At 36.8% G+C, this 16,512-nt stretch overlaps 1 protein-coding gene across 5 annotated transcripts in view; it reads right to left on the bottom strand.

Annotated features, from left to right (window-relative positions):
• Nucleotides 1–16,512, bottom strand: part of FHIP2A (FHF complex subunit HOOK interacting protein 2A) — a 34,406-nt gene that overhangs the window by 9,905 nt on the left and 7,989 nt on the right. For 2 of the 5 annotated variants that reach the window (XM_071749469.1, XM_071749470.1), the window contains exons 2-13: nucleotides 16,122–16,200; nucleotides 14,054–14,223; nucleotides 11,815–11,919; nucleotides 11,352–11,474; nucleotides 8,199–8,495; nucleotides 7,124–7,320; nucleotides 5,952–6,066; nucleotides 5,770–5,846; nucleotides 5,475–5,667; nucleotides 4,320–4,489; nucleotides 3,364–3,507; nucleotides 1,569–1,659 (exon numbers count right to left, since the gene is read on the bottom strand). In XM_071749469.1, coding sequence (XP_071605570.1) covers nucleotides 1,569–1,659; nucleotides 3,364–3,507; nucleotides 4,320–4,489; nucleotides 5,475–5,667; nucleotides 5,770–5,846; nucleotides 5,952–6,066; nucleotides 7,124–7,320; nucleotides 8,199–8,495; nucleotides 11,352–11,474; nucleotides 11,815–11,919; nucleotides 14,054–14,223; nucleotides 16,122–16,200 — 1,761 coding nt within the window. Of the gene's footprint in view, nucleotides 1–1,568; nucleotides 1,660–3,363; nucleotides 3,508–4,319; nucleotides 4,490–5,474; nucleotides 5,668–5,769; nucleotides 5,847–5,951; nucleotides 6,067–7,123; nucleotides 7,321–8,198; nucleotides 8,496–11,351; nucleotides 11,475–11,814; nucleotides 11,920–14,053; nucleotides 14,224–15,012; nucleotides 15,165–16,121; nucleotides 16,201–16,512 lie in introns of those variants that run through there. The other 3 variants (XM_071749471.1, XM_071749472.1, XM_071749473.1) reach the window with 3 other exon arrangements.

The raw sequence follows: 16,512 nt of genomic DNA, 5'->3' as shown, positions 1-16,512 counted from the left end.
AGAACAGTCATTCTACAATAAACATGACTGTTTTCTATCCAGGCACCTTTCCTGACGTTCATGCTTTTTTTTTAGGGTGGTGTCAGAAACACGAGTAAAGAGAAGTCCCAAGAAGCAGCAAGAGCCAAAACACAAAGCAAAGCCAACAACCACATTCTGATCAGGGTTATTCTAAAGCAGGAATTGTATTCATACACATTCTTGTTGTTGATACATTAACCCACCTGCACCTTACTACACGTATTATCCAACCTATATTGCTCCCTATTTCCCAGGACAGGAAAGACACAGGTATATGCAGAAGATACAAAAGAAAAAAGTACTTCAATGGCTTCTCCTCCCCTGTCTTTGTTTCCTATCACCCATTACAGTCTTTCTCAGTCTCTGCCTCTGCCCCTGATTTGCTGTGTGCTGCCTGAGGTCTCACTTTCAAGCTATTATAGCAGTGAAAATGAGGAACACAGGAATAAGCTGTAGCAAAAGAGAAACAAAACAGACTCAGAAACTCTTCACTGCATGTAGCTTACATACTTGTGAGGGCTTCCAGGAATAGTAATATGGAAGCAGAACAGCTACTTGGATGTAATAACAGCAATAGGCAGGGCTATTCTTAGGGGGAAATATTTTAAGAGTAGCCATATCATTGTCAGGAAGTGACAGAAACCAATTCTGTACTCTAATAGCTTCCAGAATACTCTGTTTCCTAAGGCATGGAAGAAATACAAGGATGATATGTGTTTTCTGACATCCAAGAAGAGAACATAGGAGGATTTTATATCGACCTTTGTTTCCTTATTCTCTATTTTCTATTCCTTTTCTTTTCAGGAGAGACTACATGTAAAACAATATAATAAATACAGAAACCCGAGCCTACCATCTTAAACTGCTCATATCATAATTCAGATGTTATGGAATTTTTGAAGTAGCTACTAAATACAATTCTCTCAGTTACACCACTCCTTTGCATACATTTTTCTATTTTATAAGATTTACAGGGCTTCAATAAAGAAGCTGCAAGTAATCAGTGACTGTACTCTGACCAAGGAAACTTCAGATTATGTTTGTCAAAACAAAGCCCGCATTTATTTCAAAGCAGTAAAGCATTAAGCTTCCCCTATCTACCAAAGCTCTCAACTTCCAACCTGAATGTCTTAGACTGCAAACTCCCTGTGATGAGCCTTTATTTTTAATGTCCCAGATTGCATAACTCCTATGCAGCATTTTAATTTCCTTTTAGTCCTCTGAAAGAGCTCGGCAGGCAATTCTCCAAGAGAATGCAGATAAATGCAAAAGCAAATTAAGAATCTATCTGCAGTTGAGATTTTCTCTCAGTGTATTTGTTATATGAATATTAATGCATTTAATGTCATCCATTATTCCCACTAGAGTAATATAAGGAGGATTCACTGTCAAAAGACTTCCAAAGGTAAAGTCTTCATTAGGAAACAAAAATTTAATTTTCCCATCTTCTGTTACAAAAAGATGCATTTAGTAGGACTATTTGTAGAATCATTTGTTTCACAAGCATTTCAAATCCTCAAGGACTAAGGAAGATTTGACTGACTTACTTGTCTGTGGGCATCTCTGAGGTAAGTATCATAACCTGTACCCTCCACATGGTATGATGACTTAGCTTCATCAGGTACAAGACAGAGAAAACTAAAGAGAAAAAAGTACACCAGTGAGTACCTAGAATCCACAGAGCACCAGGCCAACACCTTCTCATCTTCTGTAACAGCATACCCAATACTGAATTTTCTGGCCAATTCCAGAGATTCTACCATAACTTCATGTGAAAAACAGAGAATACAAAATCTATATAAGAACGTTTTTTGTAACTGCTGCTTGTAATAACAAGATATATACTTCAGAACTTTGGCATCTAGCACTAGGGATAAACTCCACAGTGGAAGCATTTTCTGAGAACTAGCAGACAGAATGGAAATGAAAAAGAATGCTCATAACCTGGTCAAGTATTTGCCTAAAGGTCAGACTCCATTGCATTAGCACATATGGAAAATTTACAGGGGGATAAATGTGTCAAAAGAGAAGGAGAATTACAGTTAAGGTTCTTTTTAATCTAGAGCATAGGCAGTTTTATTTACCATAGGTTATTGTGGTAAAAATTTAATACCTAAGAACATACAGGAGTATTTGCATACAGAGGTCTCAATTACAAATATCATTGTCTTTACCAGATATGTAGTGCAAACACATTATTTTCTTTTTACTTCACCAATATCTGACCTTAAAAGCATCAGGAAATTATTAATCTTATAAAAAAGGAAGTGCCATTAAAAAAGAAATATAAACCCCTAAAACTTCTAGACTGCAGAATAAGACTCAGTCTCTGGACACAAATTTCAGCTTTCTCCACACTTCAAGAACTGCTGGAGTTGACTATAATATTTAAATATATAGTAGCTGACTTTTCATATGGAGTTCATCTTATTTGAAAAAATACAGACTTGTAAAGCATGGCAAACCCTGAAAGCATTCTGTTCACTGATGGAGATTACACAAGGTGAAATTCAGAGTGTTCTTTGTGTCTTTGCTCCAAACAATATCTGCCATAAACTATATATAGGAGTCTGGAGGAGAGAGGGCAAGAAGAGACCACGCCATTGTATGCTGTCTGTCCTCGAGCTGCTTGATTCCTTTGGCTGACTCCTTTGATTATTTCTGGATAAGCAGAGAGGTCAGTGCTGAAACACCAGTGCTGCTTTGCTACTGTGCATTAACAGAGCAAACAGCACTTGTCCTAATATTAGTTGCTAAGAGAATTACCATCACTAAGTTGCTTAGAGCAGAGCCTGTCCTCTTTGTGATATCCAATTTGTGGCATGCCTAGGGTGCACAAAGGTGTGTTACAGGTGACAGAGATGCCCACTGATTTTCAAAGAACAGAAGGTTATCTCCAGCACAGCTTATTCATTTTTATATATATGCTTAAGGAACTTCAGGAAGTTTGAGGGTTTTTCTTCCCCTAAAACATTTCTGCCAACACTACCCAGACTTCTCGAGAAACGGCCAAGTCCTGTAATAGCAATTTAAATGCAGCAAATATTTTTGAGAAAAGAAAATTTTATAATCACTGAGGCTTCAATCATGAATTCTTAGTATTGAACGAGGCTATTAGGTATAAAGTTCTTGTATTTTTCTCATTTATATTGAATTATTTTTACTTATTGTAAGCTCTAATCTTTCAGTAGCTTTCTGATAAAATGCCACATAATTTCCTTCTGTGGAGTCATTTTACCAGCTGGCACAGAATAAGATCCATTTCAGAGTACATTTAATTTGCACAGAGTGTGCAGACACCCACACAGTCAGAGATTTTGTTAAGTGTTTGTTTGAGCTTACCTATTTACAATTTTATGAACTTCAGTCTTCCCATCATTTTTTGGATGCTCTGGACTGACAGGTGGAGAAGCACTGAGCCACTCTTGAGTTGACAATGTGTTATCTGGAGACAGATCAGTGAATAATGGATCTTCCTCTAGGTCTCTGTAAGATTGTATTAGACAAAAACATAAATATTCACAGAACATGAGGAAAGGCAGGAAAATCTCTGAGTCAAAAGGCAAACTTTCTGGTCTTCTTGTCTGAATAACTGTTTCCAGAACACCGTCATATGCACAGCTTTTAACCTAATTAATATATAGAAATACCAACCTTTACAAATACCTAACAAACTTCATTTTGAGGAAAAATTGTAACTTCTTGATCTCAATGGCAAAGAAGACATTTTATTTGATACAAAATCATTGCACTGAATCACTTACATGAGAGAGTTATACTCCATGAAGTCATTTAATTAGTTTAGATGATTCAGAAATAACTAAATTAAGATGCTTAAAATAACTGGTGTGATTAGTCTTTACACCTCCTTTGGTAAAATACAAGAAGTTATAAGAGTTATATAGAGTATGTCAAAGGATTTTAAGTGTTCCAGAAAAATTCTATAAAAAATTATTAAAAACCATAAATGTAAGCAAGAAAAACAAGTGACTGACTTCAAGAATAATTTCACTGAAAACAACAGAAATATGCATAGACTTTAACTATGCAGATGAGTAAGTAAATTGATATTGGTTAGGAAAAGGCTTTTGATAATCTTAGCTTTTCTCTTACTGTTCTAACAACTTCCCTAAGTTGCTGCTATAAATATTTCTGCTTCACTTTATGGATACAGGTTGACACACAGAGCATTCAAAGTGCTATCTGTGCTCACTTTTCTTTCAATTACTATTTCACTCTAAAAATAAGGATCCAATTTAGCTGTTGTGAACAATTCCCCTAAAAAAAAAACAACTTACACTGCTCCTGCAATTTGTCCATTTTCTATCACATCTTTATCTTCTTGACAGAAAGGTTTGTATTCCATATAGTTTCTTTCTTCTAAATTTCTCAGAACCAAATTGTAAAGAATGTGCTCGTTGGGCTTTTGCAGAAGGTGCTCAAACATTCGTAAAGTCATGATGCTGATCTGAAACACAAAAGGTAGGAATTCAATGAACTGATCCACCCCTGCCTTTCACTTTCATTGCAGTTGCTTATTTGCATTATGGAAGCAAGAATCCTAAGAAAAATTAGGAAGTTGTTAGGCTTAATATTGTATAAGGATGAATGAACAGTTCACACACATTTGAAAATCAGTATGTGGATGCATTTTTTTTCCAGTAAAACAATAAACTGTTCTAAAATCTGTCAAAATAATAACAAAGAACATCCAGAGGACTTAGAACTAGCTTTTCTATAAGATAGCCAATCCATGCTGGAAGATGTTTATAATTGTGCAAGTGAGACATAGAACAAGACTGAGTTAGTAATAAATACCCAGAACAGAACAAAGTAATACTGGGATATTGTGACTAGAGGTGAAGATTTTCACATGGTGACATGATGAGGCCTTTTAAAAGAAGACTTTAAACAATTCAGAGACAATTACAGAAACAATACAGAGTTTTTAAAGACAGTTCTGGAATGCTTTGCTTTGCAGTGATCAACTCATTTATACAGGTAACAGATTTTGACAGGATGAGCAGGTAAGCATACTGAAAAAAATGGGTATGTGCAGGCTCAGATGTGTATTTCAGGCAAGCTTGGTTTTTATTTTAAAAAATGACAGAGTTGACATAACATGGAAAATAACAGCGCTACAATATATAACAAAGCACAAAATCAATTACAATTACAGAAAGTGACTCTTCCCTGCCTTACATAAGCAAGCAAAGAGGGACAAGCAAATCTATGAGACTCTGCATTAGTGGGAATAATGTGCTAGCTGGAAAAAACACCTTGACTTTTATTTTCTGAAGGGAATAGTGGGGCTGGCAGTCTGAACTCTTTTCCTTAGCAGAAATGACAGCTGACACAAATATGACAAGGCCTCACTATGTGAGGTGGTTTTTAAGACTCTACACAAGACAGAACTGGCCAGCAGACATTATTGTATTATTACCACTCCTCACCTCGTCACAGATATGATCACAGTGCTCAATTAACCTGTGTCTCAATGGATGTCTGTTGATGTCTGCCAAAGTTTCTGGCTCTCTGTGCTCTCCAAGTATAAAATAAACTATTTCCTGCAGCAGGACATCTGAAGTCACTTGACGCACAATGCGATGCAATAGTGCTGTTGATGTGAGGATTCCAATCTCTGAACTGAACAAAAAATTTCGTGTCAGATATGCAGTGGATTTCAACTGAAAAAAACCCAGCTTGCTTCAGGTTCTTTTCTGCTGTGTCTTGGAGGATTCTACTCACGTTTGCATCAGCTGGGGTTCCATAACATCAATGAAAAATCGTTCCCGCACAGCTTTTGCCATAGCAACAGCAGTAGTCTGAAACAAAAGCACAAAATGGTATGTCTCAAACTGAAAAGCTAAGAGACAACTGGATCTGCTTATTTACTGAACATATTTGTATCGTCTGTAAACATTTCAAACCTTTTGTGCTTCTTTGATGAGTTGATCACAGTAGTCAAACCACGAAAGAAAAGAAATCAACGCTCTTTTTCCTGGAAAAGCAGATGCATCTTCTTTGTGGCTATAGGAATCCAAGCTAGAGAATACCAGGAAAAATACTTATTTATTCCACAAGTAATTAAAAAATCTTGGACTTTATTTTTACTGAACTTAATAGAATTTAATGATTTACTTGCAATGAAGTGAACATTAAAACGAAAATTCTGTTGGTCTCTATTAATCTGGCAGTGCTATCATTACAAAAGTTTCCTTTGGCATGCTGAAGTACACAGACTAACTGCAGTAGTCAGAGAACCATAAAATGAAGGCAATGGTTCTTCTCTACTCCATGAGTAACCTCAACCAAGCCCACTAAAACCACAGTGTTTACCTAAACTTGATTGTATCTTTCAGGAAAAACATATGTATCCCAATTTAAGGCTCTACAGAACATAAAATTCACCACTTTCTTTGGTAAAGCAGTCAAAAAATTATTTATTCCACCATTCAGAGTTCAGGGATTTTTTCCTTCTAACTTCCAATGCCAACCACCAGCAATTTTGGTAGTTATTTTACATATACCTACTTTCTGTCTCAGATCACGAGCAATTGATAATAATAAAAGCAGAGGAAGAGAAAAGTTTGGGTCTCCAACATGCAAGCCATTAGGATAACAAGCATATAGCTTTTGCTTCATGCTGATGAGTTATGCAGTAACTCTTTCCTTCTTCTTTTTACTGCAAACATTTTGCAAAAGCAGCCTCTTATCAAAGACATCCTTCCTGCCTCCTGCAGCAGCTTAGAGTGCTCAGTGTGGGCAGTGAAAATTTTATGTTTCCTAAATCCTTAGCATCTGAACAAGAAAATTATTTGTACCTGATACTTCAGCTACACCACCACAAATTGCTAATGTAACTCAGTGAAAAAATTTGCCCCCAGAAGCATCTCTGCAAGCCAAACCTGGCCCCTTGTCATATATCACACGTACACTGGGTGCCTGAAGTGGAACCACTGTGCTGCAGCTGGGATCTCAGTTCTGTTCTTGAGATTTAGCATGGGGGTGTGAATATTTCATACAGCTTATCTACCTATAGAAAACCAGTTTCAGGGAGGTGTGTCACCTTGGGTATTAAATACAAAAATAAAACTCTTACCCCCAGTTAATTGCCTCCACTGTTTCAATGTCTAAGGGATCCAGGGACTGAGGAAGGGCTCTGTAGAGGGTGGCCAGCCTGTCTGTCAACAATTCACGTAAACAAGTGCTTTGAGTCAGGCACTTGGCAGCTGCTGGTTCTGGCAAACTCACCAAAAGCATGAGGCCTTCACAGGCCTTCACTGCTATCCGGCCATCCTGGCAGAAGGGCATGGAAGAATTGATCAGAGGGTGAGAAAAACTCATTTGAAATCAAGCAAACATACCCCCAGTAAAACCTCTCCATTCCCCCACAGTGAGTGAGTGCATTGATTTTTGTTGTGTTTCAAGGGATTTAATTCAAGGAATTTATTTCTACTGAACTTGCATAGTACAAAATACAGAATCCCACCTGAATCCCTGTCAAAAATTAAGATGCAACTGCAACCTTCAAGTTGACAGAAGCAGTGCTGCAGGTCAGCTTAAGACCAAGATATCAAATAATGTCAGCTATCACTTATTAATAACAAGGTACACTGAGTGATTGGGTTTTCTGCTCTCAACACTGTTGCAGCAGTTACAGGCTTACCCAACCCTCCTCTAAGTTTTCTCAAAGATTCTGAGTATGAATTCAAGGATGGAGCTGGGTTTGATATACAGAAGTTGGTTTTGACAGCAGTCCAAGCCCCTGAGATAGACCAGTGCCTTTACAAAAAAAAGTGGGTTTTGTTAAGTCAGTACAACTTAAAGTAGTTTTTAAAACATTCTCTTGTGGTGTTTTTAACCTGATGATTATCCTATGTAGCTTGTCTGTGAAACATGCACCATCCTGTACAAATTGCTATAAAACCAGCTCCTTTACCACCAAAATTAAAATTATTTTTCTAAAATGGTATTTTTACTTTAACCTGAATTGGCAAAGAAAACTGCCAGTTTACAAAAACTGCCTGCAAAACAAACCTGGTTTTAATTTTTATAGTTAAAATATAGTGTGCACATACGTGTATATTCACTCCCTCTGCCCACTTCATACAGCATTGGAACTATTTCATTTCATCACACTAAACAGAAGGAAAAAAAAAAACCAGAAAACTCACAGGACTTTTAGTGAGGTTCAGTAGAGAATTCACTAAATTATAGTCTTGATTTGGACCAATAGTGGAGGACTCAGGTGATGATGTGACATTTAGTTCATCCAGACTGAAAGAGAGATCATCTGCCTGTTGTGAGAGGTCATCCTCCTTCTCCACTTGCTCAGCTCCAGCAGCACCAGGAATTTCTTCAGGCTGAGTGGGCTGTCCTGTGTCTGCAGCCAAAGCATCTTGGCTTTTCAGCATGTCCTCTGTGATTACACTTGCTGATCCTCCTTTGGAAGCCATTGCTTTTAACTTACTCTGCAAAGCATTTTGTTGGAATTACATGGTTGAAATTACAGTTCAGCTTAGAGCAGAAATCTACTGAAAGCAAATTTTTTACATCAGCATTTGAAGTAGTTCCCTAAAAGGCTGGATAGAGTAATCATGTAGAATGTAATGGGTTGTGGGAGTGTGGGAGTTTTTAAACCTAGCACATTTTAAAATCTGCTTAAATTTTTCTTAAGCTTTCCACCATTTGGTTCAAGATTGAATATGCCATTTACATAGAGATGGCACCTTTTTCCCTCTACCCATGAGGGCACATATTCACTTGATTTGCACATTATTTCAAAGAAAATCTTAATTTACCTCATGACTGCACCTTTAGATCTTAGTACACACCACAAAACATCCCTTTCTAGACCAAGGCCTAAAATGCATCTAACATATGAAACACTATGTCTAGCTGGAGTCCTACAATTACACTCATTCTAAAATTGTTGAGATTTTATCTTCAGGAAAGGCAAAAAATGTCTTTTATGACAGCATCTGTGTTTCTCATAAAGAAAAACTTCAGTAGATTTGAACAGACAGAAGATACTAGAAGTTAGCATTGGGCACTGGATACTAACAGATTACAGAGAACCTTTGTAGAAGAAAAATAGGATCTCTACTTAGTCTGAAAGAAAGCAACCCATTTCTCTTCCCATAAATCTGTCTGCAGCACATAAAATGACATTTAAATTTGTGCTCTGTAATAGCAAAAGAAAAGCAGGACAAGGCAAGAATTCAGTGTTCTTCTGGCACAAGCACAGGTGAATGATACTTTATTAGAAACATAAATTAGATTTCAGCACAGGACATTTTTTCAAGTGATTACAGTATTGAGATTATGAATCCAAAGGGCTTCCCTCCTTGATGATAATGCCAAAATTATTTCAAATTTATCTCAAGAATTAATAATTTAAAAGAATTTGGAGTTAATGGTGTTAAGTCCATACAAACCAGCAGGGATTAACTCCATGACAGCCTCAGGAAGCAAATTAGAAAACTGCTGTAAATGCTTGCTTGACTGATGTGCATTCTTTGTGGAGAATTTGTACCAAATGTTGATACACTCATGCAACCAATATCCTGGAGAGGCAGCCCAGAGGTAAAAGCTGCATACTACATGCTGTAAAATAAGTCTGATTTTTGACTACACTAGAAAAATTACTCCTTCAACATACACTTTTCTTTTGGTACACTGTGACATGCATAAGGCTGCAGAGCAACCAAAGTGTGTTCCTCTGAAACATGTCTGCTTATCCCCAAATCTTCTGAAGTCTTCCAGTAGCCTCCCATATATTTTATCAATATACAGGAATATCAGAATTACAATGATGAGCCTTGCACATAGAGCAGAAACAAAGGCTGGAACTGCAGTTCAGTCCTGGATTATATAGACTGCTGCTGGCACTACTCAAATCACAGGCAGGGTTCACAAAGAGGAAAGTTAAGTTTCTCAAAAATGAGATAATATTTTATAAAATATTTATTTTCTCTTATACCTGGCCTCACACCTTCTCTTACATGACACCTCATGTCTTGACTCTTCTATCATTGGAAAGGCCATAGTTTGTTCAGCTTTGTTTCATCTGGTTTTCTGTTTCTGATTTTTAATACTGTACACTTGTTACTGTAGAGAAGAACTCAAACATCTAATATAACACTTGTAGTTCTTATGATTGGGGGTTCTCAGGTTTGATTTCAAGGTCATTATTTGAGTATAAGAGTCATTCAGAGGTCTCTTTTCAAACCATTCAACTTACATAAGAGACATTAAAAGAAATCCTGGTTTAGACTTCTGCCATATTCTGCACAAAATATACCTAGTATATTATAACTTGCTTCTATGTACTTACAGTGTTTAAACATTCCCTTTTCAATCCTTCTACCATTTTTACTGCTTCTACAGCCAGAGTGGACATAATGGCAATCAGGGCACTTAATTAAGTTAAAAATAAGCTCAAGATGGGTTCTTTACTACTGACTTTTATGGGATACTCATATACCAAATGGAAAATAACATATCTTTGCAGTTTAGCAGCATCTGCTGTTACATCTGCATCAGATCTTGTTTGTGTAAAGCTTGTGAAATATTCCTGGAGGACACTACCTGCACTACATCTTTTCACCTAGGTATCTCATGTTTAATAGATACTGCGTCACCACAGGAAACATCAAAGTGGGAGCAGGAGGCATTTCTAAGTGGACTTCTATGAATTAAACTTTTCTGTGATCTTTTCTGTTCTAAATAGGAACAGAAAGGAAGTTTACAAATTCTTTCTCCTCCCACTCTTGATTTCATCAGTGTCACATGCTAAGTTTGAAGAGGGAGTAAAGATATTTGGCTTTCTTACAGACAGAATATAATGTCATATTGTAGATTGTGAGCTGGCACTGCAGATAGACCATATGGGACACTACCAAGTAAGGGCTCAATCCTGCAGAAGATTTAGCAGCTTGCAAGGTTTCAGTACTACATGCAATCTGTCACTTACATCTCTATTGGGCTCAAGACAAAACAACATCAGAAATCCAGGGTCTCCCTCACACAGTGTTCTACATTACAATTCTTATCCTTACCCTAAAGGCACTTTCACTGCAAAGTGTAAGGACCACAGGCAGGTATATTTGTGAGCCCTGAACAAAATTATAGTAAAAATAATCAGAAGAATCAAGTCTCTGGAAGCAAAAAAACAACCAAACAAAACCTCTCATATCACAGGAAAAAAATTACAAAGTGAATGAAAACTAAGTTACAAAGCACAATGTTACACCTCCAATACACTATTAGATTTTTGTCAGTGACACAGTAAACATACCTGGAAAATTTTGATTTGATTCACTCACCTCAAGGAAGAAGTTGACCAGGTATGGATCCTGTTTCAGCTTTGCACATACTATACACAGAAACTGAATTTCTTCATTTTCTGTTGGTGTTGCCAGAACTTCACCACACAGCCTGATTAATTTCTGTCATAAAGAAAAGCGAAAAATGAAGATGAGTAAGTTAGTGCTTTTTCTAGGAATGATGGACTGAATTCTTTTTTCCATAGACACTACAATGATGTATGATTATTGACTTGAACATTTGGTGTAGATTTAGACTGCTATGAACAAGATTTCTTTATTATGTGTGACTTATATTGCAGTGCCAGTTCAAGGCTCCAATCATCACTACATTAGAATTGATACTGCACTCACTTAGTTTCTTTAACTCACTTGACAATGGAAGAATTAAACACACAATTAGCTACAACAGAATAAAAAAAAACTACTCAAAATTAAAGTTTACTTAAAATTGGAGCAGTACCTGCACTGGCCTATGTACATTTATGTGGGGGAGAAGAGGTTGCCGTATTCTTCCAAGAAGTTTTGTATAAAAAGCCAAAACTTGCTGTTTCATTCCTGGAGGACACTGAAACAAAAAGAGAAAAACAATAACAAAAATGTAACAAATGCAGAGAGAACCATAGATGCGAGTTTGTCACTCAAAATGGCTAACTAAACATCAATAATTTTTCAAAAAACATTTTTTAAAAAATCATCATCTGTTAACATGCTACTTTTAGTGATATTAACAGAGGCCAACAAAAAATGCTGCACCTCATTATTGTTTTTTTTTTCAAATTATTCATACCTTCAGCTAATTGTTCTAGTGAAGTCTTCTACCAGTCTTTCCAGTAAATATTCCCCATGAATTCAGTGATAAGGGGAAATTAACTCTTTATTAATTGGCTAAAGGTCAGCTGTCTTTTATGGTACAGTGCCACAAAACCCAGAAATTGGGCCAGTACATGCAAATATACATTGATAAACTATGTATCACTATGTAAACTATCTTCATGTCTACAAAAGGCTTTTTAAATTCATAAGCAATAATTAACCTGAGACAGGTAAGGTGTTCATAAATGCACAGATGTTCCAGGACAAGAGAATGCTGTTGTTTTCCCTGAGATTCAGCAGAAGATAAATCACAAATATCTGCAGAAAATCCAGAACTATGTTCTACTGTCCCTTATGCACCAAGTCACATGGAAGTATTTTTCTGTCTCCATGAGATCTGATGGCTTGGGGTCCTTTATGTACCTTTATTTTTAGCCAACTCCTTCCTGGTTCTAAGGTGCTCTACCATGTTAAGAAATGCTGTTATTCTATAGGTTAATTTAAATCCACATAGTTTCCCTCTTCTGGTTCACTGCACAGGTGAATAAAGCAAGGGTGTCAACAACCAGGAAAGACAACTGCCTAATTTCATTATCCTTCCAAGGTAATTATCTCTAGATTATGAATCCCTAATTATCACTGAGCTGACAAGCAATCCACTGAAAAGAATAGCAAAATGTGTACTATCAGGGTAAGTCTACAATAATGTAATAAGCTTAATTGTTTGCTGTGAAAGAATATTACTCTTTTTGCAACAGATCTTTGCAACATCTTGCAAGCGCTGAACTGTGTGTATACTTCAGATGTATCAACTCTCAAGTGGCACAGGATAAAGACAGCCTGTACAAGAATTGCTTTTACAGGCATATTTGCACGAGTGCAAAATGACTTCACTCAGATCTGAGAAACATAGTACTAATTACTCATTTCACATATGTCTCCATTTCATCTTGGTGACTTGACAAAGCTTATAGATTACTGAACATTGCTGAATTTCAATGAATTTTCAATAACTCAGGTATCTTAGCCTGATTGTACAGCCTGATTGTAGCACAGCTGGTACACTAGAGGAATTGTAGAGCTCTGGTCCTTCCACAGCAAGGAACATCCCAGTTTCAGACAGATGGTACACTATATTGCCTACACAGGTAAAAGTGAGCAGACTTAAAACTCACAACAAGGTGTAAAAGATTGAGAATGAAACTATGAAGTGTGCCGTTTATCCTTAGATCAACACCCACCATGCTTCCCTTACTGCCATAACACCATAACCATAACACAAAAAGCTCCAGCACAAGGGCTGCCAAATTAATTCACCCCATATATTTCAGCTCCTAAGTCTGCCAAGAAAGATACCAACATGAAGGTACCAAGACCACGAAGCTAATTTCACTTGTGCCACAAACCTGCCATGAGAAGGGCTGCAATCCTACCAAAGACTTGGATGTGGAAGCTGTCTAGGGATCAGCTTAAATGAATGCTTTCTGACATGGAAGTCTTTCTGAGCAGTAATTCATCACATTCAGAAAACAGTACTTTTCACCTGAAAATCTACTAGCACTGAAAAAAGGAGTGATAATACTGTCTACTAGAAGCCAGAAAAATTCTAGACTGAATAGAAATGTGTCTCCTACTTGTAGCTTCACAGTCAATATTATCAGAGTGGTAAATAAATCTCAGGGTTCTGCCTAATCAGCATCTCACTGGTTGTCTCACTTTGATCACACTTGTAAAAGACTGTAATATTTGTAATATGTTGGTAGCTTAAGCAAGCTGCTATTAGGAGGAGTTCAGTGTCCCACACTACCATCTACTGTAGAACTTTGGTTCCTGTTACAATTAGGAGCTCACACAGAAGATAATCTGCTCTGCTGAGAAGTACATACATCAGCTTTTCCTAGTGTGTAGAGGGTCTCCAAAATCTTGTGATGTAGCAAATATTCCATACATGGTCCTGTTTCACCTGATTCCCTTTCATTTTCTTCTTGAACTAGAATATCCAACATCTGTTCCAGGTGAGAAGGAATGTTGGTATCAGTCACAGGAGCTTTGTCATCTAAGTAGAAGACATGAGCAATTAAGAATGATTAAAATATTGTCTGAAGCTTCCTTAAGTTCAGTTCCAAATTTAAGATTTAAAACCATGACCACCCATTTAAAGAATCACATACGGTACGTATGTTTTTAATACATCTTAAAATTGAATTTTCAGAACCATATCTGGAAATGTAAGCTGGAATTTGCATTAGAGGTAGACATTAAATTTTGCAATGGGTAATAGATGAGATGCCAAATTTCAAAACATGCATAAACCACACAGTCAAGAAGAAAAACTTTTACAAGCAAGTTTATGGGGAGAAAGGTTCAACTTGCAACCTTCTAGTTAGTATTCACCCTGTGCTGGTAACTTCCTCTTTGACTCTTCACATAGTATTCTGAAATCTACAAACATACTCTAAGATGAGCTAAATTTGCAGCTGATCAGTTCCTACAAACTAAGTAACAAAAGAAATGCTTTAATGATAACAACAAAGAAAATCCAAACTCCACGCTGTTCATGCTTCAGAAGTTTTTAGATATCCTTAAGACTTTCTCCATTAACCTAGCATTCTGTCAAACTTTCTGAAGGAAAGAGTCAGATATCATTATCCTGAAGGCCTGAACCTGTTGTGGATTTGTGCCACTGACAGTGGGAGCAGGTATTAAGTCACTGTAGAGCAAAGCCACACAGGGATACTGTTCCTTTTTTTTTTTTTTTTTTCAGTGACTTCTACTTAAGTAAATATCCCACTAGGCAAATGGTTACTACTTCTTATGCAATAACCTAAAAATAACTGTCACTTGCATGCAAATGCCAACCAGATCACAAAGGAAAACTGCCCTATCAGAGTGACTTAGGTCTCTACCACACACTCCACTTAGCCCGGAGTGTATTGCTCGAATTTCCTCAGCATAATTCTGCTCCCACTGCAGAGGACAGAAATAAATCCACTGAGTGGCAACTTGTTTTTCACAACAATTTTTAAAGTCTGGGAGAGAGGTCAGCTTTTACTCTGCACCACGTAATCATAGGTATCAGTTTTCCACTATCACCCTGTCATTTCTACCTAAGGAAACTTCACACAGTGTTCCGAAAGGTGAATATTTAGAACCAAGGGTCAAGTTTCAGCTTGCTGGAGTAAATACTGATATAAACAAGATCCCCAGTCCCAGACACAAACACGGATTCAATAGCTGCTCTAGCAGAAATGCAGAACTAACAAGCAGTGCACAGGAACATTCACTTCTAAAACGTAATCATTTAATACCTAGGGCCAAAAATTAAAAATTTAAGGAAAACAGAAAGCTTAAGAAAAAGCAACTACAGTCATAATTCATCAGAATATCAATGTTTTAGAAGAACAGAATAAAGTCTGGGTAAGTTCTAACAAAACATATTCTAAATCTGCTCACAAAATTCAGAGCTATGTTACTGAAATATCCTTCACAGAGACAAGACACTAAATAAAAAAATACCTAATACTGAGCACACAGAATTCAGGTGTGTCTGGTAAAACCTATGACCACAAGATTACTTTTGTTAAAATCTTCGAAAGAAAAATAAAATCCCTGATGCAAAGCCATAAAATGGTTAACAGCAGGGACTATATTTCTGTTGTCCATTTGGATTAAACAGAATACTTGAAGATGATAACTAGATTGGACGTGAAAAGGAACAATTCTCTAGATGGTACTCAGGAAAGAAGACCTTCCTGTGACCATTTTTCATGCCTACTTTTTAAAGGGATGAATGGACGTACACAATATTTTTAATTACTAATTATTATTGTTGGGACTTTGAGAAAAGACGTGGCTCACTTCAGCATTTCTAAATCTTTACTTTTTAACATAGTGAAACTGGGAATTCTGGTTACTACAATGAAGAGACAATATCTGAATGTTTTCTTCTTTTACCTGATGTCTCTATGTAGTAATGTGTGATTGCTTTCCAGTGGTAAACAAAATCTTCTTGTAATGGAAGGGAAGGTGCAAGCTATGGGAAAAAAAAAACAACAACAACAGTTAGGAATGAAATAAACATTTTTACTCAGAGACTAAATTGAATTTTACCTTACACTTGGAAGGAAACTGCTGCAGACCAGTGCTACACATCTTACTCTATGCTCTTTTACCTTTAACTAGGACTATATACATTATTCATTGCATGGGCCCCATGCCATACTGCCTGGCTTGTGAACATCACTAATAATCTCTGTGATGTCTCTAAGACTAGACAATCTATTTGAAGCACCAAAAGCAATTGTTCATACCACTAAAGCAACACTAGAAACACAGGTTTGAATTG

Source organism: Heliangelus exortis, chromosome 7 (assembly GCF_036169615.1).
Source record: "Heliangelus exortis chromosome 7, bHelExo1.hap1, whole genome shotgun sequence".
NCBI classification, from domain to species: domain Eukaryota; kingdom Metazoa; phylum Chordata; class Aves; order Apodiformes; family Trochilidae; genus Heliangelus; species Heliangelus exortis.
The sequence above is the reverse complement of the archived record's forward strand: the minus strand, read 5'-3'. Positions and strand labels throughout refer to the sequence as shown.